The sequence below is a fragment of the Tinamus guttatus genome, unplaced genomic scaffold, assembly GCF_059628265.1.
Source record: "Tinamus guttatus ecotype Peru unplaced genomic scaffold, ASM5962826v1 Tinamus_guttatus_pri_ptg000652l, whole genome shotgun sequence".
Taxonomy (NCBI): domain Eukaryota; kingdom Metazoa; phylum Chordata; class Aves; order Tinamiformes; family Tinamidae; genus Tinamus; species Tinamus guttatus.
This window is the reverse complement of record NW_028289186.1, coordinates 1599546-1612112: the sequence shown is the minus strand read 5'-3', so window position 1 is coordinate 1612112 and position 12567 is coordinate 1599546. Positions and strand designations below refer to the sequence as shown.

General features: G+C 50.8%; 2 protein-coding genes across 2 annotated transcripts in view; both read left to right on the top strand.

Annotated features, from left to right (window-relative positions):
• AGRN (agrin) overlaps window positions 1–542 on the top strand; it is a 35974-nt gene extending 35432 nt beyond the window's left edge. Inside the window, exon 36 of the mRNA XM_088536190.1 lies at window positions 98–542. Within this exon, the coding sequence (XP_088392316.1) occupies window positions 98–255 (158 nt within the window). The 3' untranslated portion in view covers window positions 256–542. The remainder of the gene's footprint in view (window positions 1–97) is intronic.
• Window positions 543–4745: 4203 nt separating this feature from the next.
• LOC104569270 (tyrosine-protein phosphatase non-receptor type 11) overlaps window positions 4746–12567 on the top strand; it is a 31418-nt gene continuing 23596 nt past the window's right edge. Inside the window, exon 1 of the mRNA XM_088536086.1 lies at window positions 4746–4840. Within this exon, the coding sequence (XP_088392212.1) occupies window positions 4827–4840 (14 nt within the window). The 5' untranslated portion in view covers window positions 4746–4826. The remainder of the gene's footprint in view (window positions 4841–12567) is intronic.

Below are 12567 nucleotides of genomic sequence, written 5' to 3'. Positions count from 1 at the left end.
GTGGCTTTGAGGAGCAGGGTCCATCCCTGCATTTTTGGGGGTGCTGTGGATGCAGCAGGTCCTTTTCCCACCCTCTTGACGCCGCCGTGTTTTGCAGGAGGGATGGAGAAGCTCGGCGTGGCGCACAGGCTGCCCAAGGCCTTCAGCACCGCCTTCGTGGGCTGCATAAGGGACGTCACCGTCGACCACCGGGACCTGCATCTGGTGGAGGACGCTTTAAACAACCCCACGATATTACACTGCTCAGCCAAATAGACCCCAGGGACCCTCCCTTCTTCCTCCCACCCTCCTGCCTATTGCTGTAATTATTTTCTATTTTTGTAAACTTATTGCTTTTTATATTTTTGGGGGGGAAGGGCTAAGGGGGGGAGGGGTAGGAAACACCTTTTCTTTTGGGTTATTTGTTCGGTTGCAGTTTATCCAGGTCAGTCAGACTCTAATCAAACAGCAGCAACAAAGAACAAGCCCTGAACCAAGTCTCCAAGAAGTGACAGAAGAACTTCCCCATTGCGTCTGCACTGTAAACTTCATCCATACTTGAAGCTTTTTATTTTTGTTTTGCGTTTTTTTGCATTTTTTTTACTTTTTTTCCCTCTCTGCTTGTGTTTTTGGGGGGCTGCTCGTGCCCTCGAGGGAAAGGGAAGGACGATGGTGCTGGCAAGACCTCGGTGGATTCCCCGCGTGCCCGTCTCAGGCCTTCCCCAAAGCCCCTTCTTCGGTGCTGAGCAGGGACGGAGCCATCTGAACCAAGTGGGGATTTGGTTGATTTACTCGTACAAGGATCTCCGCTGCTTTTCTCCTGGTATTAGAGCCCGTGCAAACACTGAAGCTCCTCCAAGCAGGAGGAAAAACAACCGTGAGCCTGCGGCAAGGGATGGCAGGGAATGTCCCACCGTATCCAGGATCCTTCTCCAAGGGAAGAGCCATCTATCCCACTGTGCCCCTTTACCCCCCGAGCAGGCAGCTGGCATTGCCGTGTGTAAAACGGTGTTTATGGAGCACGCAGAATTAATTAGAAAGATCCTGCTAGGCCTCAAATGTTACTTAAGAGCCAGGGTGCCGTCGCTGTGCAGTTTTCCTGCTAATTTTTTTAATACCACTTTTACCGTTCTCTCAAAAAACGTTTCTCAGCACTGAGTTTTCAGCAATGAAAAGTCAAATTGCTTTTCTCAGGGTGACCTCTGAACATAGATGTAATGAAGGGGAACAGCATAAAGTGAAACCACCTGCGTTTCTTTTACTTTCCTTCTCCTTTTAAAATAAAGGGCAAAACTGCATGCGTTCCATTTCTAAGGTCAAAACATGAAGGACATTGGAATAGGTGCATGGTTTTGAGTTTGTATTCCCGTCGTTTTGGGCCATGGTGGTGGTTTGGGAACAGTCCTTGCTAGTGCATTTCCCTCCCTCCCTCTGGATTTTTCTTTTCCCAATCCAGCCTCTGGATTTTTCTTTTCCCAATCCAGCCTAAGAAACTTTCGTGCTTCCCAAGCAGCCGTTGCTTCCCGCACTGCCAAGCAAGACCCGTTCCCCGTGGAAATCTCTTTTTTAATAAGTTGTCATCCTTCTAAGAACCCGTTGGTTGAATATCTCGTGGAGGGTCACGGCTTCTGTGAGATGAACTGGAGACTGCAGTATTTGTGTGTGTGGGTGCATGGATGGGTGCGTGTATGGGTGCGTGCATGGCAATACATGACATTTCAGGTGACTACTGTATATAGGGTGGCTCCTAAAGGAGGGTGCTGCGACTGTTGTGGAGCGGCTGTATTTTGATCGCAGGGTGTAGGTAGGCGAGGGCTGCGGGACGGGGCAGGACGGCTGATTTTGGGAGCTGGCGATGCCCGGAGAGCGGCACGCACAGAGGAAGCTGCTAATTTTCCAGAGTGTCACTGAAATGAAGCCAAGGTCACTGCAAAAAAGAAAAAAAAATCACACAAAAAAACCTCTGTCTGCTTTTGCTGGGGCTTGGAACTGCCTTAAAATGGGACATTATGTCCTTGTCAAGCATCCTGAACCAAGGTCAGATTCAGCAGTGCTCCCTAGGGGCCGTGCACTTAACTTCGGCTTTATTTTTAATAGCATTTATACTGCGTATGTACAAAAAAGATATTGAGGTTTGTTTTTTTTTTTTTCTGGGGTTGTTTTTTTGCTCCTTTTTTAAAGAAAAAAAATTGTCTGTCCATGTGGCTTCATTTATAGGGTAAATTAATGACCATTGTAAACTGCTGTATGAATTCTGAAGGGCAATGCACAGTAGAGGGGCAGCATGATATAACCATTACTAACTTGTGTCTTTCGTCAATCACCATGAAATAAAGTTTGAAAACTATAAAATATGTTTTAAAGGGACCTGTTCTTTTTAATTCTTTGTTGCACCCTCTGCCTCACACCAACTCCCTTGGAGAGACACAATGTGGAGTCAAACTGGTTTCTGCCCTTGAACCCGAGTGACTTGTGCACGTACCTGCTGTATCTTCTAATTCATTCTCCTTACGATGGTCAACTCGATGCTGGCTGTAGGGAGGGGAATTACAATCTCTGAATTATTTCACTTGTTCAAGTGCCCTTTTGCCTTTCCTTCCTTATTCTGTATGTTTTTATCGGCTTTTCTAGCGGGCCCAAGTCTTGCAGCTTCATCTTTCTGCAAGGAATAAGGTGGCATATGGATAATTTCTGCCAAGACCTTGTGCTCACTCGAGTGGCCTGGAGTGAGAAAAGATCTTGGGTGCCCTGTCATGTGGGAGGCAGCTCCTTCAGCGGAGCAACCCGTTTCCATGCCACGGAGTGATGCACATTTTGCTGAGCATCTGCACCAGCTCCGTAGGAACCGACTTTTCAATGGCCAAGGGGACGCCAAGGAGTGACAATGGGGAACAATGAGGCCCCTGTTCGGAGAGCTCCAGGCCTTGCACAACTCGCCGCTGGGCCCGCGTGTTGCTCAAGCTCGGCCTCTTGCCGCAAGCTTTTCTTGACAATGTCCGTATTGTACCGCGGCAGGCAGGGGCTTGCAAAGTCAGTGCCTCTTCCACGGGCTTTTTGCCAGGGTTGCTGCAAAGCGGGAGGAGAAAAACCCTCGTTGTCTTGGCCGGGATGAAAAGTGGAGTTCTGACAGCGTTAAAAAGGCCAAAAAAAAAAAAAAAAAGCTGGAAAAACCCATTGTGTGGGGAAGGATGGAGGAAAGAGGAAGAGCTGAGGCTGTGCGTGGGCAGCAAGTGTGACTCAGGGGAAGGGCCTGCTCAGGCTTTCTGGCAGCTCTTGCTCAGGAGCACAGCACGTGCAACCCAAGCTGCCTAAAGGAATGGGAAAACCTTCCCGGAGGAGAGGGCAGGGGGGCGGGATGGTCTTGGCATCCTCTGGAGGAGGGGACGGTGGCTAAGGTGCCTCTGGGGAATTCCTATGTGTCACCCTGGAAGCCGGTCCCTCTGCTTTCCCGGGGATCTGCAGGGGTGTGAAGGAAGGTAGAAGCCAGCACAGGGGGACAAGGAAGGTGAGCAGGGGCCTCGTGAGCACCAGAGCTGCTGTTTGTCCTTGCGGGTCCCCTCGTGCCATAAGTGGCACGCGGGGAAGCTCTGCAACCCGCTGGTCCCCTTCACTCCTGCCAGCTCCCTGGGGCTTCCCCAAATAGACGTGGAATTCGCTGAGTCTTATTATAGGTATAAAACTGCTATTTTTGCCCCTGCGTGTAGGCAGTGCTGGGCCGGGGGGGTGCTCGCTGGCTGTGTCCTGGCTCTGCTCTTGCTCTTGGACAGCTGGCTTTGTTTCCTCACCCAGCGTTCATGAAAGGTGCCAGATTCAGGGCATGTCTCTGGGTTAGATTCTGGGGAGAGGGTTGTTTGTTTGCTTTTCAATGTGAAGCAGCATATATTTGATAGGAGTCTGGCAAAGGCTTCCGAGTTTACACATCAGATAAGGCAAAATGTGCCGTATTTGTATAAAGCAGGCAGCGCACCTGACCCCAGCTCCTCCTGTGGAATATTTTGATGTTGACTTCTCCCTCTCACCTTAGGTGTTGGAATGAGAGCAGGAATCCACTCTGGAGACACCGTATTGGTCCCAAAGCAGCCCCTGAGCTGGAGGCATGGGGGGATAACAGTAAATGATGATGGGACTTGCCAGACTCAGGGAGCTCAGCGAGTTTTCGGGAGACCTTCTTGGCTCTCTGAACAGCATGACCATCACTGTGGCCAGATCCTTGTGAATCCAGCAGCAAGATCTGGACCTTCTGCAGCACCGAGGTCCTGCACCCAACCCGAAACCCGCTTCTGGTGTGAAATCTCAGCGCTGTCACAAAACTGCAATGAGGCTGCATGGGGACTCACTCCCCCAAGGTGGATTGATTAGTGTGCTGCAGGGCTGCGCACACCCAAACCAGCCGCCTCCCGCTGTGGCTAATTAGCTAATTGTGCTGCTATTGGGCCACTGCGCTGATATTTGACCATTTCGTGCTGCTCTGTGTGACAGGGAGGCCCCCCTCTCTCTTCCAGAGCCCGGGATGGAGCCCGGGATGGAGCCGCTCGGCCGCGCAGCGCCCGCGCCCCGGGCATCCGAGCGCGGGACGGGGGGGGGGCGTGGCCGAGGGCGGGGATTCCCCTGACGTCACAGGGAGGGTTTTCCCCAGCGGGCACGTGGCCGCGGCGCCTGGCTGCGGGGGGGGCGTGACCGAGCGGGAGGGGCGTGGCCTCTGGCGGAGGGGGGCGTGGCCGGAGGGGAGGGGGCGTGGCCAGGCCGTGCGGTGCCGCTCCCGGCTGCGCTCCCGGCGCCGCCGCCGTTTCGCTCCGCTCCGGTTCGGCTCTCGCTCCCGTTTCGGTTCGGTTCGGTTCGCCCTGGCCATGACCTCCCGCAGGTGAGCGCTAAGCTTAAAATAACATATTTCGGTGCGCCCCTCCCTGCCGCTTTTTTTTTTTTCAAACCTTCAGTCCTTTTTTCCTTGGTGGCAGCAGGAGGCTTGGGGGCATCTTTCGCTTTTGGTTCCTCCTCTGCTGCCGCTTCCAATTGGGGAAATTTGAAGGAATTGCCTTTCCTGGTGCTCACAGCACCGGGGCTCCGGCGCAGGTGGCCTGTTTGGAGGCAGGACTCATTGGCCCATTCACAGTGCCAGCTTTAAGGTGACTCAGGAAAAGCTTTTATGGCTGTTAAAAGCTAAATGTGTCTTGGCCAGTGATGCTGGGGAACAGTTCAGGGTCCCTTAAAACCGAGAAATATCAGATATAGAATAGAGGCTGTTCAGTGCTGGTACAGCATCAAATGCGGGTAGCTCAGGACTTCCACGGTCCCTGTTTGAATGTAACTCCAGAGACTCCTCATGTGTGTTCCTGCAACACCAGAATTTGGGAACTTGACTAGTTCATGTTTTGGCGGTGTCTCTTTTTTCTTTTTCTTTTCCTTTTTTTTTTTTTTTTTGATAATGAAAAGGTTTTGCCATCCAACCTGGTTGTCTCTCCCGTAGATACCCACACACCGCAGCTCAGCATCTATTCGTTGATTAAAAGTATGCAGAAGAACTTTATGTAGGAATAACACTCATCCGGGTGGTGCTGCGGGAAGCAAGGAGACTTGTTTGCTGGCAGGTGATGGAGTTTAAAGGAATGGGCTGGAATCCAGGGCCCCTGGATTCTATCCCCAGCCCTAGTTGTGCCCACAGGCTACTCCGTGTTCATCCACGCTGCCTATAACTTGCTAACCCCACCTTATAGAGCAGTGTCTTAGGGCAGCAAAACAGCTGGGATGCTGCTGCCAGCTCGGCCCTTGTGAGAGTCCTGGAAAACCTGGTCCGTGTCAAGGCCCGGCTGATCCCAAGGCAGCCGATCCCATGCACTGCATCCACCGCCTTGCTCACATGGGAGCCCTTGGAATTAAGAGCACTTTAGCATTAATCGGCTTACGGGCTGGCTCACAAAAGCCGCTGGTGCGGAGCTGCTGCAGCCAGTGTGTGCTTGGCCTGGGGTGCTGCGAAGAGCCTTTTCAGGAGCTCCAACCCAAGGCGATGCGGGCGTCCGAGCCAAGGGAATGGCTCCAGGAGCAGGTAGGGTGGGCAGCGGGCCGGGAACGGGGTGTCCAACTGCACAGGGAGCGTGGTCTTCTTGTTCCCCATTCATCCCTCTTACTGGGCTGTGCAACTCCAAGTTGCATTTGGGAGCTGTTTGGATAAGCAGATGCCCCTTAACAGCTGATGCCCTCTACGAGATGCTCCTGGGTGCAATTAGAGGTCTCCCTATGACTTGCATGGACTTGCAGGCCCCTAAAACCCAGGTTCCCTTCCTGGAAAGGCATTTCCAGAGAGTTTGGCAGATGGCTGCCATAAGCATTTCCCTTGTCCTTAGGACAAGATTATTCTTTACATACAAGTTTCCTGGAATGGTAAGACTGGGAGGATGGAGAAGTCTGGAGGAATTGCATAAATGTGACCTTCCGGATTGCCCCTATAAAGTGCCTGGGGGCAGAGCTGGGGCAGCCCCAGTTCTGCAGAGGCGAGTGGGGCTGTTGCTGAATTGGTGCCGTTGTGTGATAAATACGGATAGATTAGGGAGCCCCGTGTCCTCGCTGCTCTCCGTGCTGCCCTTCTGGTGCTCCGAGCCCTGCTGCCTCCAACACAGCAGCTCCCAACGTGCAGTTATTCTCCTTTCCCACCTGCATCCGTAGGAGTGAGAAGCCTCCCCCTTGGCTCCAAGGCCACAGCAGTTTGTGCTGTGGGGCCTGTTTGCGTGTTTTAGCCAGCAGCGATTGCACAAAACCCTCCTGGCTGCTCATCTCCCCATATTCCACATGGTCCAGGAGACGCTCCCTGCAGCCCAGCCAGTTTGAACCCTCCCTGACCCAGAGAGGGACTGGTATTTTTAGTGAAATGCCTCAATTTCTTTAACGGACTTAACAAAAAAGCTATTGAATGGAATACAAAACCCAGAGCTGCATGTCTTGGACAACCTTTTCTGTGCATTCACAGGAACCCTTTATAAAATCGGGCTTGCTGTGTGCTTGAAGTGCTACTTCTGCTTTAATTTTATCAGGCTTTGAGAGCGGTTCCCTTTGAGGGCTCGAGCTACCTGCAGGTGCTGGCACAGGCTGCAGTGTCAGGAGATGCAATGCCAACCCTGACCACCTGAGCAGCCTTCGGGCCTTCCCGGTGAAAAAACCCATGCTTCCTGCACCGCATTTGAATGTAAATATTAACCTTACCTATTTGCAAGAGCTGCTTGCTTTGGCAGCGGCGGGGAGGTGGAAACTAATGGCCTGGGATGCAAAAGCAAAAGCTTTGGCTCCTCGGATATTCATTAACAGCGCGGTGTGGGCAGAGCTGCGGGCAGGAAGCAGCAGGACGCGCCGTATCCGCTGGCGGGGAGCGCGCGGCTCCGGCGCTGCCGTCCCTCCGCTCCGGGAGCAGATGCCGAGCGCGCTGAACCCGTTTCCTTCTGGGCAGGCCCTGCTTCGGCGCTTGGCTCCGGCGCTGGTGAGCTCAGCTCCACTTAAGAAGGTCACTCTGGGTGGCTCCAGACGAGCTGCAGCAGCAGTTTTTGCATTTACACTGATTTCGAGCTGCAGCAGCAGTTTTTGCGTTTGCACTGGTTTCCTTTGCAGCAGCCTCCTTGCATAAGCCAGTCTTGCAAGCCCTTCCTATCCAGGCAGCCGGGATCTTTTGCTCCCTAGCTTTGTTGCTCAGATTTTCACTGTTTTATTTATGTATTTCTTTGGTCTCTTGTTTTTCTCTGTATGAAGGTCTTTGTGCACAGGAGAGCTCTCTTGGAAGCACAGGAAGGTTTTTGTGGGGGGGAACTTGCAGGCGTGCATGGATGGACGGGAAACGCAGTATTTGCACATGGAGCAGACGTGATTTTGTTTTGTTTTTCACTAGACTTTACTGTGGTAAATAATTATGAAAACAAAGTAGTAATTTAAATTGCATTTCTGTTACAAGCCCCTAGTCAGGTTGCAGATGTTTAAGTGTCCACAAGTGTTTTTCTCGCAGTAGGAATTGGCTTATTCGGTTCCTTTTTTGACATCTGGATTAAAAGCAAGGTCCAGACCAAAGCTGCACCGGCAGCCTTTGGAGCAGGGATGGAAAGCGGCTCCCGCCGCCCCGCTCTGTATTCCAGGAAACGGGTGTAGGATGAGGCCAAACCAGATTATGGGGCTGGCCTGTTTGCAGGCTTCCTGCGCGAGCCCGAAGGGAAGAAGGAAATTCTTCATATTAAACCGAAGTGGAAATCAGGAACTGGGCGCTTCCTGCTTGTGCTTTCTCTGCAAACAGCTCTCGGTGCTGCCTGCATCACTTTGTCCAAAGACCTTGAGGGATGCATGGACGAGATGTGCACCAGCTTCTCGTCCTGGTCCTCCTGAGCTGCTGCTGCTCCTTCTGTAGACCCCGTGGCCACCACGGATGTCCCATGCGGGTCCCGTGCAAATGGAAATCCTCTTGCTGTGACCCAGCTGGAGCATCTGCTTTCATGCAACTGCCTCCTTTCCCTCTCCAGCTGAGAAAGAACGTTGCCATGACCTTACAATTATGTCTGGAAATGACTCCCATTACCAACCTGCCGTTATTATATGTCTAGTAAATCTGGACTGTGTCATGACTCTGCTGCGCTGCCTGCTAATCTCCTGCAGGCTTTATGGAAATTCCTTGCTTAAATAAATTTCAGGCTGGTGATAGCGCACACCAGGGCAGTTAGGGAGGAAAAAGCTTCTCCCTTCCAACAAGGGAGACAAGGAGGGTTCTGTGGGCACCAAGATGGGGTGAAGAGACACTGGTTGGGTTAAGAAAACAGTGCTGAAGCATCTGCCTTAAAAAAATAAATGAATGGGAAGCAGGCATGAAGAGTGGTTCATGCACCTTCCACTGTGGCCTCATGACGTTTCAAAGCATTCTGCAGAAAATGGAGTGATTCCAATGGGAGAAACTTCGGGAAGACCTGCTCATGGTGTGTGAGAATAAGCAATGAGAAATATCATCAGTTTTTGTGCTAAATTGATGTTAAGGCCTTCTCTGATATGGGTCACATCCAAGGTAACCATGATATTGCTCGCTCGGTCTTCCAAGCCCTTCCCTGTGGCCAAGGTTGGTCGTGGTCTGTCATTCCCGCTTGGAGCAGCTGTGCTGGACACATGGGACAGGGAATTAAGGACAAATTGGGCAGGAGAACTGAATGTTTGATGTAGGCACTACCCTTGGGGCGAGGTGCTTGGCATTAGGGACTTGAAGAGGGTGGGTCGCACACTATTTAATTTCAAAACAACAAAAATTCCCCTTCACACCCTAGAGCAGCATCCCTTCCATGTAAGGTTGTTTCCAGGGCTATTTTTGTCCTTGATTTTCTTTTTTTTTCCCTTCCTCCTCCCCCCATGCTCTCCTGAAACATTTCCATCCGTCTCCTCTCTAAGAAGTGTTACAAGCTCTACCACTGATTAAATTCTAAATATAGCTGTGGCATATATATGTATTTTTTTTCTCTGCAATTCCTCATGATGTATCTAGGTAAAAAATAGCCCTGGCCATTCTTCAAAGGGGACAGGGCCCTGCCATGGGCTATATTTTTGTCTTGTCACCCTGCCCAGGTCCAAAATAAGCCTCCTCGTTTTTAATTAGCTTGTCGGGTTATATAATCCTGAAAGCTGAGGATTTCTGGGACACACGTGACGTGGGCTTGGGCAGATGGTAGCAGCAAACGTGGTGTGTCAGGGTAGGGGTCACAGAGATGTCTTCTCCTCAGGATATCCTGGTGATGAAGGAGCAGGAGTTTGGGACAGGCCATTATTTTTTTCACATCAGGTCACCCATCTAGTCCCTTTTGTCTCTGCTTAATAGTGAGGGCTTCTGGGCTCCTTGGCTCTTGCATTGGAGCTGCTTCGGTTTTCCTGTGCTCCCAGGGAAAAGGATTGGGTTTTTTTCTTCCCTTGGCATCATCCTAATAAATGAGCGCTTTTATTTATCTTTAAAATAATCCATATCCTTATCTCCATTCCGCAATGGAGCTGATTTACGTTGCACTAGCCCAGATCTGAGTGCTTCTGCTTGGAAAAGCATCATCCCACTCCCATCGCCTAACAGAGATGGGAACCAAATGATTCCTTCTGCCTAACGTTGCACCACGTGGTGCCTTTGGCCTTACCTTGCTGTTCCACTTGGTCTTGGGAGATCTCTGTACTTGCAGAAAGACCTTTCCTTGCAGTCCTTATCAGGAATGGCCCATCACAGAGCTGTGTTGAGCCTGACGGTCCTGGAGAAGACCTGGCCATGCACAGGAGCCCTGCACTGCTGCTCTAAAAGACTTTTAGAAGTTTTCTAGCCAGCAGATGGAGCAAAGGCCTTGCCTTTTTGGGGACTGGGTGAGATGTAATGGAGAAACACGTGGACCCCCTCTTCTTTTTCTATGTGATCCTGCTAAGTGCTCCAGCTCCTACGCTGGAAAGGTTTGAAAGGCGACGGATGCAGCCTTCAGCCCCATGTGAGTGAGAGGAGACCTGAATTTCCCATGTTTGTCTTTAAAGGGAGTCCCTGGAAGCAACTGAATTACAACTTCAGGCCAAATGTTAGTGCAGGCTGTTTGTGCATGGTGGAAACAACCATATTATGGGATGAATCTTACCACAAATGATCATGTCCTGCAACGGGGGCTACAGCATCGGCTAGGGCTGCCTTCCCCCTTGCTGCTTGAGCTTCCTGCGCTGGTGCTTAGGCTCGAGCAGTGGTTCTGTCTATCTGTTTCTTCTCTTTTTTCTTCTATTTTTAAATTGTTACCCCCAGAGGCTACTGCCTCTGTTGCTGCATGTCTTTGGCTCATGGCAGGAGGCTTCTGACAAGTGTTTTGGTGAGGAGAGAGCCCTTGCCCCTCTGTGTCAAGCAATATAGCAGGGACATGGCTCATTTTTGGGGTGCTTTTGGTGGTTACTGTGTAGGATGTCTTGTGTCTGGGACAGTGGCATTGCCATGGGTATTGCAATGCCTACATGAGAGAGGACGGGTTCTGGCTGAATCTTATGACAATTTAATCTAGGAAATACGAAAGCTCTGCCTCTGATTAATCTAAAAACAACTCTGTTTTGGTCAGACATGGCAGAGGTGGAGTGAGCAGCAAAGATATTGAATTGAGTGCAGGAAAGATGGGGGAGTTACCTCATGTCCTGCCTGACACTGCGTGTCCCCCTCACTGCATGTTCTGGGGGTAGATGTTCCATCCTTAGCACATCTGTGTCCCAAGGGCACGCGAGGGAAGCGTTATCCTAAGGGCAGCTCCCACCATCTGCATTGGACATCTGGGGAGCAAATGCTGGAGGGCTATTAGCAACCTCTCCATTAGCAGCAATTACACCCGTGTGCTTCTCTGCTCATCTCCCTGGAGTTGTCTCGCTCTTTCCCTCTTTTTCCCTACTGATGTGGCATTAACATCCTCTTCGAGCCCAAGAGCCACTTACTCTCCCATCTTTTGCAGGAGAAGCCCAGCTCTTTCTCTACAAGCCAAAGGAGAAGGTCAGACCTTAAAAGCGAGTCTAGCTCTGGTCTGTCCCCCTTCTGCTCTTCCCTGCAGGACCAGCTGGACCATCCTGGGCTTGGGGCTGCTCTCCCATCCCCTGGGTGCCTCAGCTGCTCTCTGGCACATTAAAGGCTGACCACAAAGCAGCTGTAATTGTGCTAAGTGGCTGCGGGATAATGGGCTGAATACTCCGGATTGCCGAGGCAGCCGCATTCCCAGCTATTTAATACTCTGATTGATGTATATTTAATTGCGTGCCAGCCCGCAGGAGGATGGTCTGCAGAGGTCTTGTTTCTCCTGCTTGTGAGGCAGGTATAGGAAAGAACCATGGAGGAGGGAGGTATTTAGTTGTCCAGATACAGGACTGTAACGATCCAAGTTTGCTCTTAGCAGCTCTGGATCCAAAGCCACTTGCTGGGACTGCTCTGGTAGGACTGGGAATGGCCTCTCTCCTTGGCTTCCTGAGAATAGGTGGGAAAACTATTCCAGACCTCTTCAGAAGAGTGGAGCATCCTCCACAGCTTCCCGAGGAATGAAGAACCCAAATTCTTCCTGCTCTGGGAAAGCTTGTCTGTTTTTTTTTTTTTTTTTTTTTTTTTTTTTTTTTTTTTACCAACTATATCATCTGATCTTATATATATATGTATGTGTGTGTGTGTGTATATATACATATAGAGAGAAAGAGTTATCTCGTCCTGCAAACCTTGCTACCTCTCTAATTTAAACCTAGGACATGGATGTGTTGGGATACTTGGGCTATCTAATTTGAGGCATCTGTACTGAGTAGCTCAAATGAATGTCCCTGTGTAGTGAAGGGAGAGGAATAGGTTCTGCATCATCCTCTGGAAGAGCCTATTTTTCTTCATGGTTAACTAGGGACACTGCCTCCAAGTGGGGTTCCTTATACCCCAGTGCTCCGTGTGTTTCTGTCGCCTGTCCAGAGGGTTTTAGCCCAGGAAAGTTGGGTAAAAATGCTGCTCTCTGAGACATACCTGTCCCTGGAGATACATAGTGCTCCACTCTCCATATTAAAGCAATATCTTCCTGAAAGAAGTGCACGAAGGAAAGGTTACGGACCTTACTTTACAGGGCAGGGAAAGTCATAGTG